Source organism: Rhipicephalus sanguineus, chromosome 2 (genome assembly GCF_013339695.2).
Source record: "Rhipicephalus sanguineus isolate Rsan-2018 chromosome 2, BIME_Rsan_1.4, whole genome shotgun sequence".
NCBI lineage: Eukaryota > Metazoa > Arthropoda > Arachnida > Ixodida > Ixodidae > Rhipicephalus > Rhipicephalus sanguineus.
Window position 1 is genome coordinate 47,631,486 of NC_051177.1, and position 20,479 is coordinate 47,651,964.

Here is a 20,479-nt window from a genome sequence, read left to right on the forward strand (position 1 = left end):
ATCAATTCTTTTCTGTGGCAGGAAAAAAATATTTCCTGGACTAGCCCAAAACAACCGTTTTTCCGCGGTCATGAAAGTGTTAAATTAATGCCGTCTTGGATTGTAATCAAGGCAAAAGGTTAAAAACAACTTGGAGGACGCTCGAGCTTCGCCTTCAAGAGTAGAACGCGATTGCTTAATTGGGCCCCGTGCGCATCGCCTTCTCAACTGCTAGCCTCGCTTCGGTTGTCGGTGCATGCCTCAACCGTGCCGTAACATTAGCCGTATCAAAGTATCTATAGAATGCCTACCGCAAGTACAGTTGTTAAGTGCCCACTACGCCATAATTATTCCTTTTGCAAATCAGCAAAGGACCCACTACGCGTCAGTAAGGCAACACGCGATCCTATGCAGCTGTTCACATTGTTGATGCTTTTGCTGATGATGATGACTAAATATATCTGAGCGCTTTGTAGTGGGTAGGCCTTTAAAGCACCCACTTGTGCAATTCATATGTTTTGACACCTGGTGCAATTCTACGCTTCTGCCACGCAATATTACATGCGTTAAAGGAGTGGTGACACAAAAATTCGGACACAATTTCACTGTTGAATCACACTAATGGGTGCATATAGGTGCCATCTGTATAATATCAGCCACAAATACAGCCTAAAAAGTATTTTAATTGAGTTTTGAAGTTCGTGAAAGTGCCGAATTGGAAACAGAAGCAAAAGACGATGAGGTCATCGAGCGGATACCATATACGTCACGAGTTCTGGCCGGGTTACCGGAGGCGTGTACGAAATGGACAACGCTGGTAGCGACACCTGATGATGCATAGCCTAACCAGAGACCTACAATATAATATGGCAGCGACTTACCCGCTTACTGATTCTGTGTAAAGCATTAGCAGTGAGATAATTAGCAACTCACAGTATTCTCATTGCTTTTTTTCCCGACAAGAACAGCAACGCGACGGAATGCCACAAGATGTCGCTATGGGCTCCACAGTTGCTGCTACTGCTGCAGCCGTCAACAGCTCCGGTAACCAGGTACCCGCAAACGTTAGGAAGTCTACAGACAAACTAAAGCTCTCTGCTGCCGGGATCACATTGTGTAGTGGACAGATAACTGCTTTGGCCCTCCAACGTGCGTACGTGGGATTGGTATGCCTTGAGAACGCGGCGTTGCCCGATATAAATATGAGTCAGTAAAGCATACATCACGTCACTTGCATGTTACGCATAAACACTGTTACAGAACGCGAATGTTGTGATTTCCCTGCTTCCTTTGTCACTTCTCATCCTGCTACTTTACGAATGATCGAAGCGAAAATGTTTCAGCTCGTCTAATCCTGCGGCTACTCCAAGCCTGGTGGAAAACGTCGCCTCAGTTGGACGAGATTCGCAAAGTGAATCGAGCTCTTCTTACTGAGTTTGCACTCCTCCCAGCTCTTTCGTCCATCGCCGCACTAGATAAGCAACGTAGTTTGACGATCGAGGAAACATGCACTCGCAACGCTCAACACCTGCTCAACACAACAGACAAAACAGCAGCGCTGACAACATGGCAGAAGCTGGCCAGTGACGTCACGGGCTCTCGCGGTCATCTGATCGAGTAGGCTGGCTACGTCACGGGGCCACCGAGTGCTCTTCGAAATCAAAACTTTCTCCGGTCGTAACATACAAGCATATAATTAAACATTCGTCTCGCACTGGGGCAAATGAGTTTCGTTGCCACTATTATCGAGTCGGTAGACATTGATTAAGAGCAAAAAGCAGAGGTTCACAAATTTTCTGTCACCACTCCTTTAAGCAGACTCCTTCCACTACAAGACATTCATACAGTGTTTTTTTCCGAAGCAGTTTCAAGAAATTGCGTGGCTCTGTGGTAGAACACCTGCTTTCCATGCAGACAGCCTGGGTTCGATTCGCACTCGAACCCGTAGAATATTAGTATTTATTTTATTTGCACCTTTCTCGATTTTTTGGTCATGGACAAGATGACGATTTTTCACTCACAACCAACAACGCAGAGACCGGAATTGCTGCGAAATGAGCTCTTTAACACTATTGCGTTAAAATTAGGTGGAAGTGTATCAGCGTCTGAAATTACAGATGTCCTTATAAGTTCGCTCTATGGCCTATGTGTTGGCTCTATGCCCTATGTCAAGCGTGTTAGAAAAATTGGTTGTTTACAGTAATTTCATGAAAACAGTACTGCAAACAGTAAAGCCGTTACCTTGCCAAGGTTGAGTTGAAAGTAGTAGCCATCACTTTGACAAACACAACCATAACAATACATATGAGAACTGCATTATTTCTGTACGCTACATGGCTGTGAGTTTAATAAGTTGCACGCGCTAGTATTTGCTCAGCCTACAACTACAAACATTTTCCACGGGTCAGGTGAATGCTTTATGGTAACCCAAGTACACTTTATGGCATACCCGGGTGGTCACTTGAGAGTGCTCTGGCCATGCCATGAATGTGGTTAAAAACGGTTTTATAGCTGTACCACAAGAATAACTGGGTACAGATGTGATAGTCCTGCTTCTTTAGCATCAGTGGACTCTGCTGATTTTAGCAGGAACACTTAGTTTCTTTTTACATTACCTTGTAAAGCTGCCACAGTGCTCTGAAACAATCACCCAAATATGTGTATGCCATTAGTAATACTAAAACTAAAAGAAGCAAAAAATGTTACAATCTGACCAGCTACAGGGAAAAAACAAATATGTATGACCCAATTTTCTAAACTGAGTTCTACAAAACACTTGGTATTTTATCTGTTTTCATTGGTAAAATACTAACTTGATCATCTGTCAAATTTTCATCCTGGTTCCATCCACTGACATACTAGTTATTTTTCTTGGCATTGCTGTATTATCTTAGGACCAGTGACAGCTCATGTATAAGAGGATGTCATGAGATTGCACGAGTTATGCGGCAATGTAGCTGCCACCACAAGAAAAATCTCAGCTATAAGAACAAAGCTACCTGCAATGCACCCATGTCTTGCTTGTACTGTCGTCGCAGCCCCAAGTGAAACAACAGGTGCTTCATCATGCCAAAGGCTTGCTCCTCAGTCATCTGAAACATAAAGCATTCCCATATGGAAGAGCTTGTATATCACGGGCATAGGTCGGCAAAAAATGTGGAGCTCACTCAGACTCACTCATGAAATATATTTTGCCCTTCACTAGGACTCATACTCACCAAAATTTTCCTCAACAGGACTCACTCGGACTCGGACTCATGGAAATTTTTCTCAGCCGGACTCACCCGGACTCAAACTCACCAAAATATTGCTCACTCGGACTCACTCAGACTCAGATTCACGGCCCTATCTGAGTCTGAGTGAATGGACCCATGAGTCCTTTAGCGTATAATTGGCTTTTTGGACCATGGTGTCAATGCTCTTTAACACCAATATCTCGCATAATCGGTGCTCTACTTGGCGACTTTGATCTCGTAACTTAAAATATGAGTTATTAGTGGTTTCAATCTAGTAAGGACATTTTTATTGAAAGAGATGACTCGCATGACATAGTTTTCAAGAACTTCCTATGAAAGAGTTTGCGGGGGGAGGGGTGCCGTGGCCTCCCCCCGCAAACTCTTTCAGGGGGGAGGTCACGGCACCCCTCCCCCCTTCCGTAACTCATGCCTCTGATTACTAAATATTGAGCTGGCGTATGAATGCTAGTGCTTTGAAGTATGTGTGAGTCAACGGGAGTATAAACGTGAGGCGACTTAAGGCTGATAGCAATGATGAAGTTGTGTATCTAGAGCCATAGGTCAGCAAAAAAATGTGGAGCTCACTCAGACTCACTCATGAAATATATTTTGCCTTTAGAGATCACTTGGACTCAGACACACCAAAATATTACTCACACGGACTCACAGCTCGATCTGAGTCTGAGTGAGTCGACTCATGAGTGAGTATGCCAACCCATGATCACGGGAGATGTCCGACCTGTGTGAAGATTACGTAAGTAATAGTCCACGAGCAAAGCAATCAGATATGTTTTTTGAGTGACAGCAACTTTCCAGTGCAATTAACTATTACAGCCAATTACACATGCCCTAATAATAAAAGAAAGCTGTGTGTTCCTGTCAGGTAATGCAACCTAATGATTTCATAAGTGTGGCTCATTGGGCGAGTTGGCAGATGGTACTTGGTAAGCGTACACCATCAATAGAAAGGAACTAGAAAAAAATCTTGATGAATGAAACAAAGCAAGAGGTTCTTTTCTTTTTTTCTTGCCTCAAGATATTTTTTCTAGTTCTTTTCCATTGATGACATTCCCTATCCAAGCTGGAAAAGTAAGTGTGTTTTAAAGTATTATTTCTTAGTAGGAGTGCCAAAGGTTGAAAGCTGCCTTTTGCGTCGTTCATCACCGCTACCTTGCAGCGCGAAGTAAATTATAAGGACATTTTTAACAGAAGGGAGAGGCAAATGGCTCACATGAAAAAAAAAGGGGGGGGGGGCATCCCATTGACTCACATGCAGCAGAAGCACACCCGAAACAAAGCTGAGCCCTTGGCAGTAGCCCACTTGTGGGTCGAGCAGAGAATATGCTTTGAGCAGGTTGTACAATGAGAGCTGGCCGGCTCCCAGGCTGTCACGGTAGAATGGATGGCTGGGGAATGTCCGTCCTGCAAGGTGTGCAAACAGTCAATTGCTTCACTACTGTACTCGTCAGTTTCGGCCCTTGCAGGTTATACAGTTAAACCTAAATACAACGCAACTGACATGACAAATTCCCGAAAAAATTCGTTATAAACAGGTTTTCGTTATATCCAGTTTCAGCACAAAAATTGGAAAGCAAATGCACAAATTAAACACAAGGGGAATTGAAGGCAGAGCTCACCCAAAACATTTATTTAATAGCAAAAAACTGCATTATTTTGCTCTATTGCTTCTTTGCGAGGGATGGCAATACTGAACGTTCGTAGGAGATCAATGCAACGCTGCTCCGTCATTGTCTAGCCGTGGCCTCCGAGATTGGCTCCAGCAACGCAGCGGCACGTTGCCAGAGCCAATCTCGGAGGCCACAGTCTCGCGAACCTGCGGCGCGGTGCAAGACGGCAAAGCGCGTGACAAGTCGACCTCCGAAGATCCGTCGTCACCGTGGTCGCGGACAGTTCATGTTTACGTGGGAAGCAGCGCACTTAGACAAGGCACGACAAGGAACCTGTCGTCCTGTCTTTCTTCGTTCCTTGTTGTGCCTTGTCTAAGTGCGCTGCTTCCCACGTAAATATGTCCCCAAGCATCGCTTAGTGGCGTTGCTGCTCTTGACGGGCAGCGCCATCTCTGGCATAAAAATACAAACTGGGTGCAAGCAACACGCATTTTCCCTTCTCTCCAATGCGCTGCCGCTCGCTTCCGTGCACGTGCTGAGCTCTCACAGTCCACTTGCGGCGCCTCACAATGTACCGCTTGCAGTGTGGCTTCAAAAGGATCTTTAAGCTTGACTGGCTCTTCCGTAAAGCAAACTTGATAAAAGGAGAAAGGCTCATCAATTACGTTTACGGTGAAGAGCAGACAATCGACAACAACGACGCCCAACTCAAAGAGAAATGCATTTCCCAAGTCGTGATTACACTATGTAGGATGTATACCTTACGGCAAGTCTCATTCTGTCATGTTAAAGGTGAATAATGGTCCACATGCACTCCGAAATGAAGCCGTACACGCTATCGATGTTCTGTGGCGTGGACTACAAATCATATGATTGTTGTTTTGATATGGCATGCTTACAGTAGCAGCCGTGCACTTTTGTGAAGAAACGTTTGCAGCGTGCAAAAAAAGGAAATTATACGGCTATGGCACTGTTTCCTGAGAAGGTTAGAGTCAAGTCCTCCGTGCCGCTGGAGAATCACCCGCCGATTAAGACACGAGGCAGCTAGCCGTGAAGCAAAATGAACTGCTCGCCTCATTTTTTCGGCTCTCGCGTCATGCTTGCACTCTCTTTTTATGAGGATATCGACTTGACAGGCATATAAAACCTGCTGCGCGAACACGGCTAGAAAATCGCACAAGGTCAGAAGGTGGTCACTACAAGGTTGCAATTGCAAAGCGTGTATTAAGTGCCAGTTATATTTAGCGGCTTAAATATATATCACCCTAATAAAGTGACAAAAACAAAGCAAACCTGCAGAACGATGTCAAAGCTTGCTGAAAATGCACAGACGTCCATTCCGGCATGATAAAGCAGCCTTCCCGACGCGTGAATTGCAGGCGCCGAACTTCTGACAATGTGCCGAGTTCAGCTGAATTCAACCAACCGCGCAACGCTAACGGTATAACGCAAGTGAGAACGTTCAACAACGACGGGTGGGTCTCACGAACACGGGGAATCAAAACACAAAGTTGTTTCACCTACAACCGTAACTGGACTTTCACAATGCGAGAAGACAGCGAGTTATCATTACTGTAGTCGCTGCGTGCATGCGCCACGTTACGTACCGATTCAGGTAGTCGAAACGAACGAAAACGATGAATAGAAGGCGAGACAGCGCTGTCAGCTATCCACGTTTGCCGCCTTTATTTCTCGTGCCTGGGAACTGATACAGTCATCTGCACTGTCGCGGCAGGCCACGACACCGCAATACTTTGGACCTCGCTTGCGCTTCCGCGGGATTGCTTCTGTCAACGTGGAAATGCAGCTTCGCACAGCAAGCCTCTCGCTTCAGCGTGCCATGCTGTCGGCACGGTGCCCCAGTTCCCCGCACTAACAGAGCAGCGCGCATGTTCCCGCTGCCGACAAACAGGTTGAGTCGGCCGCGCTTGCACCCAGTTGCACCAGAGCTTCTCTCCAGAGCCGCAGCGCGGTGCTGTCGTCGCGCCGCAAACTTGAGCTTGGGTTTCCTATGCAGAGCATAGTCGCCCGCGCGCGTGCACTTATCTCGTGATGGGGACGGTTTGTTCGTCTTGTGCTTTCACCGGAAAGCTTGCACTGAAGTTTCAGAGTGCACGAACGTCACTTCGCTCGCTGCAGCAGCCACGTTTGCGAAAGGAGCGCACTGCTCAAACACGAAGAAGTAGGGTTCTCAAATCTCGATCTGTACGGTCCTCAAATCTCGATCGTGGAGTGGCTGAAAGGTTGGCAGCAAGGCGTCCACCGTAGGTGCGACGGCAGCGCCACTGCTGCTGGCATGGTCTGCTGGTACACTCCGCGGCCGCTGATGCTCCCACCTCCCCTTCTAGACATCATAGTTCAAGGTTTTCATATTTCCAAGCCTGATCCTCTGACTCTGAATAGATGCACACATTGCACCTGAGGTGGTGCATACATACACAGTGCAGCCCATTCATAATGAACCCACTTACAGCGAATTAGCGGTTATAACAAAGTGATCCTGATTTCCCGTCCCAATTTCTGCATTTTCAATGCCTTTTAACGAAGTAAAAAAATGCGACTCAGCGGATATAGCGATGTTTTTTTGTCGAGAACAACAACAAAAAAAAAACATCAAACCACCTTTTGAGCTTTCGCGTGAATCAACTAGGCCGAAAGACCGCCAATTCTTGGCTCCTGGCAGCCGCTTCGCCCCACCCGGCTCCCTGCGAAAGCTTGCTTCACCGCACCACACGGTCGCTCGGTAGCCGTCTCGCGAACGCTTCCCATTCTTTTTTCCAGTGACAGGCGGGCCGACCGCCGCGATCTTATCTCGTTTCACAGTGTACTCCTCTCTTCAGAGAGGAGGTCGTGGGGGCAGCTTCAGAAACTTTGTGGCCGCTTTAGACGGGTTCCGCTTGTGGCGCCTCATTTTGGTGAAAAAGCGAAGCAAGTTGGTGCACTCCTAAATTGCTTTTCTTCCACGGCATGGCGCCACCAACTCTAGGCCTGCCTAAGCCTGGCTGCGGCGGAGGCGCTCTGCCAGCGGCTCCGCGCAAACCTGTCGCACACAAAGCCGTTCTTCCTTTCATGGCGTTCAGTCAGTTCAGTCTTAGCAGCAGAAGCAGCCGTTCACATATGTTGTGCTGTGTCTCTGTTCACAGGTGAAATGCGGATTATCGCAGCGCGCTTGGACTTGACCACGGTTGAGCAGCAGAAGCATTCATTCACCCGACTTGTCTCACTGGTGAAAAGCGGATTATCGCAGCGCGCTTGGACTTGCCGCGGTTGCGCTAGGCCTGCCCATGTGCATCGGCGAACTTTACGACAATGTCGAGTCAAGCCATACCTGGAACGACCGCCTCATCGACGACCAAACGAAAAGTGCTCTCTCTAAAAGTGAAACATGCCATTTTGGATGAAGTTCGGCAGAAAATTAAGAAGACCGACATTGCGTGGAAGTACGGCATAGCACAGTCGACTTTGGCAACAATCATAAAAAATGCAAGCAAGATTGATGCCGTCTTGGACGATGACGTTGGCAGCGGTGACCAGAAGTGGATCCGCGCTGCCACTTACGGAGATGTCGAAGCGGCGCTCTACAAATGGTTTGTAGACGCTCGTGCCAAGAACATCCCGCTCAACGGGCCGATCCTGCTAGCGCAGGCCAAACGTCTGGGGTTTGCTCCCGGCCACGAGAACTTCAACCCAGGCAACGGATGGTTGCAGTGATTTAAAGACCGCCATGGGATCACATGCAAGAGCATTGTCGAGCAAGCTGCATCCGTTGACGGGGACGGTGTCTAGCGTTGGATGGTGAAGCACAGGAGCCGCATTCTTGAGACATACACTGAAAGAGATATTTACAACGCTGATGAAACGGGTCTGTTCTTTCAGCTGTTGCCTGCAAAAACTCGTGGCGAAGACTGACAAGTGCGTGGGGGGGGGGAGTGGACCAGCAAAAATCGCATCAGTGTTGGTGTGCGCGAACATGGACGGCTCCGACAAGCGGCCGCTATTGGTCATCGGCAAGCCCAAGAAACCGCAGGGCTTCGCCAAGGTGCTGTCAATGCCTGTCGCGTACACACACAACACAAAGGCGTGGATGATGGGGGAGATATGCCAGAAGTGGCTGACAGACTTTGATAAGGAAATGTCCGTGAAGAAGCGCAAAGTGCTGCTCTTGCTGGACAATTGCAGCGCACACCATGTTAACGCACATCTGAGCGCTGTCGAGGTACTTTTTCTGCCTCCGAACACAACCGCCAAGATGCAGCCGATGGACCAGGGAGTAATAGCAAACTTCAAAGTGCATTATCACCGCCGTGTCTTCGAGCGCCTGCTCATTGACATCCGTACAGCTGACGACGCTGCCGACCTGAAGGTGCCACTAGTAAAGGCGGTATTTTTCGTAAGCAGAGCCTGGCGGGACGTGAAGTCTGAGACCATTCTTCACTGCTTCGAGAAAGCAGGTTTTTCGCGGGGAAGCAGCGCTGCCGAAGAAATAACAGCAGAAGCAAACATCGATGCTGCTGCAGCGGATGGTGCCGCGGCAGTGACGAGCTTGGGGCAGCTGTGGGAGGCCACGGGCGATGCAGGCCTTGTCCCAAGCGGGTTGGATTATCTGGACTTTGCCCTGGCGGATCAAGAGCTCGTCGCAACGGTGGAGCTCACCACCGATGAACTTGCCGAGCATCTCCGAAAAGGGAACGGCCACAGATAGCAGATCCTCGGACGGTGAAGGTGACAACATTGGTGTGCCTCAGCCTGGGACCGCCAGAGCAGCTCTCACAGCTGTCGACACGCTGCGTATTGTCACATGGTCGTGATGTCGATGAAGACAGCCGTCGGTGTGTCGAGATGAAACTGTTTACTTGGCCAAACTTGTGGCCGGGAAACAAAAACTCAAACTACAGCAATACACGCTGTACACTGATAGCGGCGAACTGGGCGTCGGCCGTCGATAATCTGCTCATGGCTGGGACGCGCCGTCTTTTATACATCACGCATCGAACTTTCCAGTCTTATCAATGGTGGTCATGCAAGCTCCGGAATAATCTAGACTATTCGCGTCCTGTGCGCAATCTTAACAAAATGATCTACTACAATCGCAAAGCTTCTCGAACACTGCGGCACGGTCAGCGTTGAGCACCGAGTGCAGTCGATCTAGGGCGTCGTCTATTCGTGGGAGAGGGTACACGTCCTTCTTCGTGACCTAGTTCAGGCGACGATAGTCGGCGCAAAAACGTAGGGTTCCATCCTTCTTCCTCACTAACACCACAGGTGACGCCCACGGACTCTTGGATGGCTGGATGATGTCGTTGCGTAGCATTTCGTCGACCTGTTTCTTGACGGCCTCGCCCCATTCTCGCGTCGAAACTCGGTAAGGGCTCTCACGGATTGGTCGGGCACTTTCTTCTGTTATGATGCGATGTTTCGTGACTGGGGTCTGTCGAATTCTTGACGACGACGAGAAGCAGTCCAGATGTCACGTGGTCTTTCACCCCACTGTGGGTGCGGCGCGTCAATGACGAACCCGCGCAGTCCCACCTGTCGGTACTGGCAGCGGCGGTAGGTGTGGCCAGCTTCTCCACAATGGTAACAGAGTGGGCGGTGGTCGGGGGCGCGCCAAACGTCGGTCTTCCTCGGTGTGTATCGCGGGTGGTACGACGTCGGTGGTGGCAGCTGTGGTGCCTGGCAGCGGAACTGCTGGGGCGGCGCGGCGTCTTGACATGGGCGAGGAGGGGAGGTGTTGCGTCGAGCTGCAGCAGTGTAGCTCATTGCTTGCAGCTGCGGCTGCGCTGACTCGGGGATGCCCAGCGACTGCTGGATTTCCTCTCGGACAATGTCTGTGATTGAGGCAGCTTAAGGCTGGCACGACGAGAACATTCAGCGAAGTTCTTCGCGCACTACGGCCCTTATGGTCTCGTGCAGGTCATCGGAGCCAATGGCTTGAACTGCTGCGCTGTCTTGGATCAAGCGGCGGTTGTACTGGCGGGTTCGCATTTCCAGCGTTTTCTCGATGGTCGTGGCTTCTAAGACGAATTCCTGGACGGTATTGGGTGGATTCCTCATAAGTCCAGCGAAGAGCTGTTCCTTTATTCTTCGCATGAGGAAACGAACCTTCTTCTCTTCTGGCATGTTGGGGTCAGCGTGGCGGAACAGCCGACGAGAAGCAGTCGACACGCCGACTGCTATCTTCATCGATGTCACGACCACGTGACATCTGGTGGAGGTGCTGCTTCTTTCATGTACCGGACACCCCTGTCAAGCCGTGAACCCAGCCAACGTCGCGAAGAAGACACCGACACCACCAGCGACAGTAGAGCCAGCCGCAGACTGAAAGGACTTCCCCCTCAATTTGGACTCCTACCGGACAAGCCAAGAGCCACGACGACGAAGTCAACAGCGACGATGACAGCCTCTGTGCCGCCTGCACCGATTCTGCTCTGGCAACCCAGGGAGCCGCCAACGTTCCACGGTTCATCATTCGAGGACCCGGAAACCTGGATTGAAACGTACGACCGTGTCGCCGCCTTTAACAATTGGAGCACCGAAGACAAGCAGCGCTACGTCTACTTCTACCTGGAAGACGCGGCAAGAACCTAGTTTGAGAATCGGGAGTCCTCACTTCAAACCTGGGACCGATTCCGCAGCGCATTCCTGCACACGTTCGCAAGCGTTGTTCGCAAGGAAAGGGCCGCTTCCTTGCTGGAGACCGGGGTGCAGCTACCAAATGAAAAAGTCACCATCTTCACGGAAGAGATGACTCGACTTTTCCGCCAAGCCGACGCTGCGATGCCTGAAGACAAAAAAGTTCACCTGCTTATGTGGGGTGTAAAACAAGAACTGTTCGCGGGACTTGTCCGCCACCCGTCCATGACGGTCGCCGAATTCCTCGCCGAGGCTTCGACAATCGAGAAAACGCTTGAGCTGCAAACGCGACAATACAACCGCAGCTTCTCTGCCACAAGCTACGCCGACGTTCAAGCACTAGGATCCGCCGACCTGCGTGACACGATCCGAGCAATCGTGCAAGAGGAGCTGCGAAAAATTCTACCCAGCACCTCCACCAGATGTCACGTGGTCGTGACATCGATGAAGACAGCAGTCGGCGTGTCGAGATGAAACTGTTTATTTGGCCGAACTTGTGGCCGGGAAACAAAAACTCAAACTACAGCAATACACGCTGTACACTGATAGCGGCGAACTGGGCGTTGGCCATCGATAATCTGCTCATGGCTGGGACACGCCGTCTTTTATACATCACACATCGAACTTTCCAGTCTTATCACTGGTGGTCGTGCAAGCTCCGGAATAATCTAGACTAGTCGCGTCCTGCGCGCAATCTTAACAAAATGATCTACTACAATCGCGAAGCTTCTCGAACACTGCGGCACAGTCAGCGTCGAGCGTTGGTAACTGTCCTTGCTGGTCAAACCCGAATACATCAAAATAAAACAAGAAGTGGGCGTGGCAGTATGTACTTGTGCTCCAAACCGGGCAGTTGCGATCTGATGGACAACATTGAGCACCGTGTTCTGAAACGTGCGCTTGTGAAACGCGTGCAAGGGACCCTTGACCGCTTTTTTCAGGAAGTGTAAATAAATTTTTTTTCTTGGTCTGCATAATGTTTGATTTTTTTAGAGTCCAGATCACGGTGTTAGAATAGTTTAGGTGGAGCGACGGTGCGTTGGAATGAGGAGAAATCGGGGACCTCTTTCCCTTTCTTGCCGAAAGGAGGCGCGCGCACAGGACGGTGGCTGCCTGGATATACCCAGCGCAAACCTGACGCTTCTAACATTCGATGTTTTAGCGATATCGCAAGGCCCTGTGAGGATTGTGTGGTATTGTAATATCGTACACATAAATTAAATATAAAGACTTGGTAGTGTTTTATGCATGACGGCTCGGCATGTGACGTGAAACTCATAAACACCTTCGGCCTCGGCAGCACTGTGGCCTAGGCGATCGTGCCCGTATTTTGTCTGCAAAAGTAAATCTGCAGTTTCGTGCCGCATGTTGAACTCAGCCTTCATTTGCCCTCGAAAGATTCATTGATGTATTTGTGGTCAGCATCATATAAAGAGCAGGTATCATGCGTAAGGGGCATTTCGCATATGAGATCAAGTGACCCTACAGAATCTTTTACTACGAACCGCTTATTTGCAAATTCCATAAACATTTGCGAGATGACAGATGCTTTAATGTAATGGAATAGAATAACTCTATTTAGGTATTTCGGGGCGTGCACTAGCACGTGACGCGCCGCTCCCACGTCAGAAAATACAGGATTGAAAGAGAATGCAATAAAGTGGGCGACAGCTTGTGACCGATGGCTACGAAGTCGTTCTTTGATATATTCAAAATAAATAGACTGCAAGATATATACGTTATGGTGTGCCAAAAATTTTATCACAGTATTGGCGCGATCTACAAAGTTTACGTATTTTTGCGTGAAAAAGCTGCTTTAGCTCAAGTATTGTATGGTGCGGTTAAACGATACGAAAGAATGCAGAATGATACGCCAAAGAATTTTTCAAGAACGTCCTGGTTGAGTTTAGCTGTTAGCACATATTTAAAGCCACACTGTTCTAACAAATACTTTGAAAGCTGAATTGTAGAAAGTATTGTTACGCGCATACCTTCAGCAGTTGAGACAGGAAATTGTGAGGATTTACTTTACCTAGCTTGACATCTTTCTCCCAGTTATTCAGCCATTGCAATGTTGATTCTAGGATGCTCAAAACTTTGCTTCCTTCCCTGAGGCCTTCCTTGGGGTGCTTGCGGTGGAAGGCATCGAACAGGTTATTCGTCTTTTACCGTAAAATCAACTGTCCCTTTTACATTGCATAAGCCAAGCGTTCCCTTCTGCGAGTAAAATTCTAAACCGTTTGCGACACTGAGGCTGAACAGCTGCGTTGCAAGCTTCACGTGCATTTTTTCGGTGTTGCTTGGGTTTACATGCGAGAAAGAAAGTTTGGGCTGGCGAACGTCTCAACTGGCGTTTCGACTGGCGAATAACGTATGTGCACGAATGGGGCCTCGTCTGGTTTGGCGTGTTAGTTTTAACGGGCCAGACAGTGACATCACGGAATATGGTGTCACTCTCAATTCCTGTCATTCCCAAAAGAAGAAACTGGAAAGCAAATGGTTAGGATGCTGAAAAGGAAACGAGCACGACCATTTTACGTTTGTGCACTCAGAGCAGGGCACAAAGTTCTACTTCTGCTACTGCAACAAACAGCATGTCTGTGACGAATAACGAGAGGCACAATCAGAATGGCACATGGTGAGTTATGATGGATTGCTCGTTAAACGGACGTTAACCTTCATTACCACGCGCCAGCCAGCACGTGTAAACGTTGCAAAGATGGCTGCTTGAATTCATCCGATATGGTTCATGCACAACGACAACCCTTGAGACGAATTTCTAACCTACCATTGTCAAATGTGTTGCTTTCTTCTGACAACCATCATTTAGTGAAACGTCAACGCCCCCCCCCCTCGCCTCCGCTTTTTGCAGGGAATACCTTTTCTTTTTGACTAACCCAGTTCGGGTCCGCCACGGTGGATCAGTGGCTAAGGTGCTTGGCTACTGACCCAGTGATTGTTACCCGAGTTCGTCACGGCGGCCTGACCCAGTTTGCCACGATGGCCTTATTTGTGCACGAGCTAAAATATTTTTGAAATTTGTATTCACATGTAAACTCATTATCGCTGTTCGCAGAAGCGCAGAATATATTTCCTACCTGTTTCCATCTGTTGGCTACCGCCACTGAATTTTCTTGATGTTGTGCATTTACTTTCAAATCAGAGTGATATATGCGGTTACCCTGATAAAAAACGAACGGCCAGCAGTTGAAGAGTTGTCGCAAATGCAGCTTTGTAAGCGATGCGGCCCCCGTTGAAGCGGCTGACCTGAAGCCTTGATACACCCAGCGCAGCCTGTCGGAAAAAATTCGAAGCGCGTCACCGTATTCGACGGGGAGGCTGCACAGCGGAGGCGGAGCGTCGATACACCTAACCTATTCTAACACCGTGGTCCAGATATAGCAAAAAAGCGGTTATAGCGAAGTAATTTCAGATTCCCGCCAACTTCGTTATAACCAGGCTACACTGTATTAGCAACGGTAATGGCCTGTAAAAGAAACTGCTGTCCCTTACAAAAGCATGCGAAATAAGTGTAATTAGTACCAAGGTCGATGAGGATGGCATGCTGGTGTGTTGTCAGTTGGTTCAGCAGCTGCTCATAAGTCGTTGAGGAATCAATCTCGGCAATAGGTGACGATCGCAGCTGGTACTGTTCTGCCAAAAGCAGCCAAATCTCGCCACGTCGATGCCTCGGTACACCTGTAAGACAGGATAATCAGAACGGCATGCAGCGCTCCCACTAGCTCACTCAAGATGCTTCCCAAATGCAGATGTCTTCCCAAGTGCAGTGAACAACCCAATGCTGAGCAACAGAACAGCCCTGCAAAACAGTCACCAAGCATGGTGAGACGGCTGAAACTGAATTGGGAGCTGTTTTTGGAGCAGCAAAATTTTGATTTTGGAGCAGAAGAACCTCGATTTGGAGCAGCTATTGGCATTTAACAAATTTTTAGCAACTTGAGGGGACAAGTACGTATTTTAATTGGCTTAGAATACACCTAACACTGAAAGAGCCTTTGTAGGAAGTTTTTTTAACAGATTATCGCCAAGTATGAACTACACTGCCTTTTTACATACCCCACAACCTTTCTAGCCCGCGTAACAAACATATGCAATAATTGAAAAAGGTTCTGGAAACTAGGTTCACCTCACACATTTGAAAAAAAAAAGAACATCACACTTATCATAAAATTTTAAAAATTGTGATTACACAAAAATTGCAGTTAATAGCAGCAGGCTTCTGCTTAAAGATCAGTGATATAATTTAGCACATTACTGCTTTGGCTTTTTGTACGTCTGCTTTTCTCTTGGTAAGCTTTTCAAGCTTACCAAGAGCTTCCAGTAGGTCAATGTTACTCTTTGTCAGGAGAACATCACAATAAGCGCCTTTGGCTATCTGCTCGGCTGCGCGGTTGGCATAGCGTCAAGTGTACTGCACGCTTTTACCAGACAACAAAAGCGCGCTGCACCACCATTCGCTGCCACCTCGTGCGGCACCACCTTCAAGATAGCAGCGCGGGTGCCAAGAAACCTAGACGCCCTGACTATCTTGTCAAACGCGTTCGTATGGTACCGCAAGAGTAGGGCCGTTGTAAGCATACTGTACGCTTTTATTGGGGTACGACACAAATGAGCTTCGCATCAGTCCGCTGCCGCCTTCTCGTGCAAAACCACCAGAGCAGGGGTTCTCAAACGTTCTGGCCTTGGCGAACCACAATGGCTTTTCCAGAGTGCCACGGAACCCATAACTTTTTCTTGAGCATGAAGTCAATCGAAAACGAAAGAGGGGGGGGGGGGGGGGGGGCGATAACGCCTCTTGACGCGCGCTACCGCAGTGTTAGCATTGCCCGCATTGGCCTGTTTTTTTTTTTTTTTCTCGTTAATGTCAAAGGCCATCGAAAATTGATGCAGAACTCCCAATTAGGCACCCTACCTCCCCCCCTCCCGCCCCTGCCACTCCGCGACTCGCGTAAAGCACCTGCCGACCATACACTGCATGCTTCAGGCACCGCGCAACGTAAGCAACGTGTTCACGTAAACGAAGCGCCGGATGTACAGAGGCCTGTTTAATTTTTTGCAAAAAAAAAAGGAGGCATGCGAAAGGGCCGCCGACCAATACACCGGCCGTAAAGCTACAAGCCTAAATGCTAGTGTAGCCCACAGTCAGCACGAAGCGACGCCTCTTACGCGTATCAAGCGCTCGTTGCGCGCTTTGATTACAAAACCGAGCAGTGGCAAATCACCGTGCATGAAAACTGTGCCACGTGATCAGACGCACCATGAGCCACGAATAAAGCGCCGATGTGCCCATTAAATCGTGCAAGTTTCATGGCGCGCACTAGACGACGACGAGTCTTTAGTGCTGCTACCACGTGGGTCTCGCTACCCGCAGACACCCGATGTGCGGTTGCGGCGTCAATGGTTTCGTTAAATGCAAATTTTCTCGTTTAAAATAAATTAATCGCTAATGAGGGGAGGGGGTGAAACGGTAGTGGGTTGTATTCGTTCCGGCCAATCGCGGAACCCAGTTTGAGAACCCCCCGCTAGAGCCTCGCAGAGATGCATCGCATGCAGGAAGATAGTTGATGCCGCGTTGACGCAACAAGGTACTTGCCCACGACAAACACGCGTGTAGGTGACAACACACAGCAGCATCAACAAGAAAACCACAGCCAACGGAGGAACACGCTACGCGCAACAAAGAACCTGAAGTCAACCCCGCTGTGCATGCTACTCGGTAGTTTTCGCTAAGCGACAGTAGCATCAGAACACACAGCCTAGCGAGTAGAAGCAATACGCTCGGGGTACGGCAGCACATTTTTGCGGGGTCACGCATATTTACAATAGTCCAAAGGAGATTATGGCAGCACCATGGGAGCCTTCATTAGAAAGGAGCATAGAGGAATGACGCTTGGGCACGTCTAAGTGTTCTGTGAATGTCTTAATTTCTTGGTATTCCTGGCGCTGCTTGGAAAATCATGTTGTCCACTCGGCCCTTTTCCCCCACTGAAGCTCACCTGGGCATCAAAATTCCTGCTTTTGACGCTGTTTTGGAGCAGTCCGGCGCAATTTTTGCGATTTTTATGCTTTTGGAGCAGCTTGGCGCAGGAAAACGGATTCGTATCAAGAATGCGCAATATGCGCAGCTGTCTCACCCCTGAAATATGGTATATTTCACACAGGCTCATGCCACATCACCTTGTGTGTTGCAATACACAGTTTTCCAATGTGGATAGTGGGCAACAGTCACTGTACTAGCAAAATAAGGAATTTGGCAAGGTGCTAAAGGATAGGCATATTTGAAGGTACCAACCACTGCCCAGAAAATGGTAAGACCTTGACCCATTATGAGGATTGTGGGGGTGCTACCACCCCCTGTAGAGCTGTTTGCGCCTCATGGCACACGCGCATCTCGTGGATAGGCTGCAGTTAGGTTAAACAGCCGCCGAGCGAGCAGTGGCGCTGTGCTCGCGTAGGTTAGGGTTAGTACGGTGGCGCCAGCAGCGCCGCCTCAGGGAGAAGCTAGACTGGCGGACAGAAAACAGCAGTGAGTCCTTTGGGTTTGGCAGCGTGCGTGGATAAACGTCTCCCGCGGTGGGTCTGTGGGGGACAATACCACGACTCGTTTCCCGCAGGCCCCTCGTGGTGAGTCGAACATCGGCGACCCCGCATTCGCGGTGCATTGTATGTCTTATGTTGTCTCGGGTGTGTGTTATGTTTTCCGAGTATTGTATTGGCATTGTATAATGTTATTTAGCGTGGTACTAGTTGTGTATCAGATTCGGCAGGCGAGCTTGTCGTATGTAAAAGAGGTTAATAAACGTGTACCTGTTTGGTTGCTCGACGACGTGAAATGTCTCCGTGTGTTCCGAGAGTGGCGATATCTTCGGACCCCACACTGGTGCCCAACGTGGAACTCTTGGAGCATCAGCCGACAGTGTTCGCGGTTCGAGGCAACCTTTGTGTGAGCTGGGTTAGAGTAAGCGTGGGGGGATTTTCATCGCTGGCATCAGCAGCGTGCTTTCTTGAGAGTGAGGAGATAAGTTGCTGTGGCGTGTTTGAACTTGTCGGCACGCTAAGAGTCTTTCTGCTGTTTGCTAGTGGTTGATTTTTATTTTTAAGAACGTCGTTGAGTTGTGGGTACGAGAGCCACATGGTCCGCATCCTGGGAGAGTGAGGCACAGAGCACATGGATTGTAGGCAAGCCCGAAGCGAGTGACTACAGAAGCCTTGTAGGTGGTCCGAGTTTTCTGTAAATAGTTTCTTCTGTCTTTTTGACCCTGGCAGAAGCAGCTTGTGTAGCCGGGTGGCCAGAGGCCACGGGTGTCGTTGCTGCTAGTATTGCAGCTTGATGCCAGGGCGTCGTGGCACCGTCCGGGACGGTGGGCGCCGATCACTCGGTAAGCTGCTTTGTGCAGCGAGCGCGTAGGGCCACCTGACAGAGCTGATGTCTCCTCGCAGCTGCCTCTTCTGCGCCTGTGCGGGGTGCTTGTTGGATGCCGGTTGTTGTAGAGCGACTCGTTAGGCCTAAGGCTCTGCGGAGCTGCCTGTCGCACGTGTGAAACAACCCGTTGGATCGTGGCGTTGAGGTGTTGCACTCTGCTTCCCTCATTTCAGCTTGCATTGAACAATTAAATTAAGAACAGCAACTTTTGTTCACTTGAATTTCGCGTCTCAACTCGTGCCGATGTCATTGCTAACCGTACTAAACATCGTACCACGTGGACGATGCGCCCATAGCTCCTTTCCCTTTGTCCTACTGCACCGTTCTGTCGAGAGTGTTTTGAGTGAACGCAGCGGGAATGATGTAACCCGTGGCTGGCTGTCTTCTGCATATCGTCTTCGCCGCTGGTCAGGAATGCGGTAGAGGTATCTCAGGCAATGGACATGCCCGTGAACTGAGCAGCTGCCTTCAAACTGGAGCCCTCGTGAGTGCTGCCCGCAACCAGAGGACGTGTCGGCGACTCTCTCGCGCCGACGGCCTCGTTGCCTTTGCGGGTCCGGGACTGAGGTCAAGTCATCGAGCCAGTGCAGCGGTGTCGCAGTGCACAGACATTCTTTAGAAACATTTACACCACATCTGTTGCCTTCTTTCGTAAAGCTTGTGTAGCTGTTTGTTTTAAGTTTTTTTTTTTTTGGCTGGGATATGTGTTCATTTAAGGTTGGCGGGATGTGGGGATGCTATTACCCCCTGTAAAGCTGTTTGCGCCTCATGGCACACGCGCGTCTCGCGGATATGCCGCAGTGAGGTTAAACAGCCGCCGAGCGAGCAGTGACGCTGTGCTCGTGCGGGTTAGAGTTAGTACGGTGGCGCCGGTAGCGCCGCCTGCAGGAGAAGCTAGGTGAGCGCACAGAAAACAGCAGCGAGTTCTTTGGGTTTGGCAGCGTGTGTGGATGGATGTCTTCCACAGTGGGTCTGGGGGGACGATTGTCATGATTATATTGACATGGGTAGAAAACAAAGAGAAAAACAGGAAGAAGTAAGATAAAAGGACGTGTGCCAGATGAAGAAATATAAGAGAAAGAAAGAAAAAGAATACATATTGAAGACGGAATTAAGAAAAGAACAGGAGGAAGAAGAAGCAAGCAAGGGCCACGAGAGGCGACGTGGCCGGCAGACGACAGAGTGCGCTTGGAACGAGAAGAGGCGTGGGCGAGCGGCAGCGGCGGCATGACGTGCGACCCGAGACGGCTAGCAGTGCACCTGGCAAGGACGTTACCCCAGCCTTCGCAGCAACGTCCTGTGAGCTGCGGGAGCATGGCGGAAGCAGAGCTCGGGCACAACGACGTCATCCCCGTGAGGACACGCCAGGCTTCCTACGGCTACACCCCGTAGGCCTCGCACCAGAGTGGACTAGCGGTACAGCCCCTGTGGAGAGCTGACTTCGACGTCGCCTGAGCTACATCGCGGTAACAGCTGACGGACGTACACCGCAACGCTGCGAACATCGCTGAAGCGACGAGCCGTACGACTGACCCCGAAGCAGCAGCTACGTCAGGGCA

General features: G+C 49.5%; 1 protein-coding gene across 1 annotated transcript in view; it reads right to left on the reverse strand.

Moving 5' to 3' along the window:
* Nucleotides 1–20,479, reverse strand: part of LOC119382887 (TBC1 domain family member 4-like) — a gene marked incomplete in the record, with an annotated part of 69,040 nt that overhangs the window by 20,357 nt on the left and 28,204 nt on the right. Inside the window, 4 exon segments of the mRNA XM_049412826.1 lie at nucleotides 2,595–2,616; nucleotides 2,979–3,071; nucleotides 4,486–4,637; nucleotides 15,020–15,175. Of these exon segments, the coding sequence (XP_049268783.1) occupies nucleotides 2,595–2,616; nucleotides 2,979–3,071; nucleotides 4,486–4,637; nucleotides 15,020–15,175 (423 nt within the window).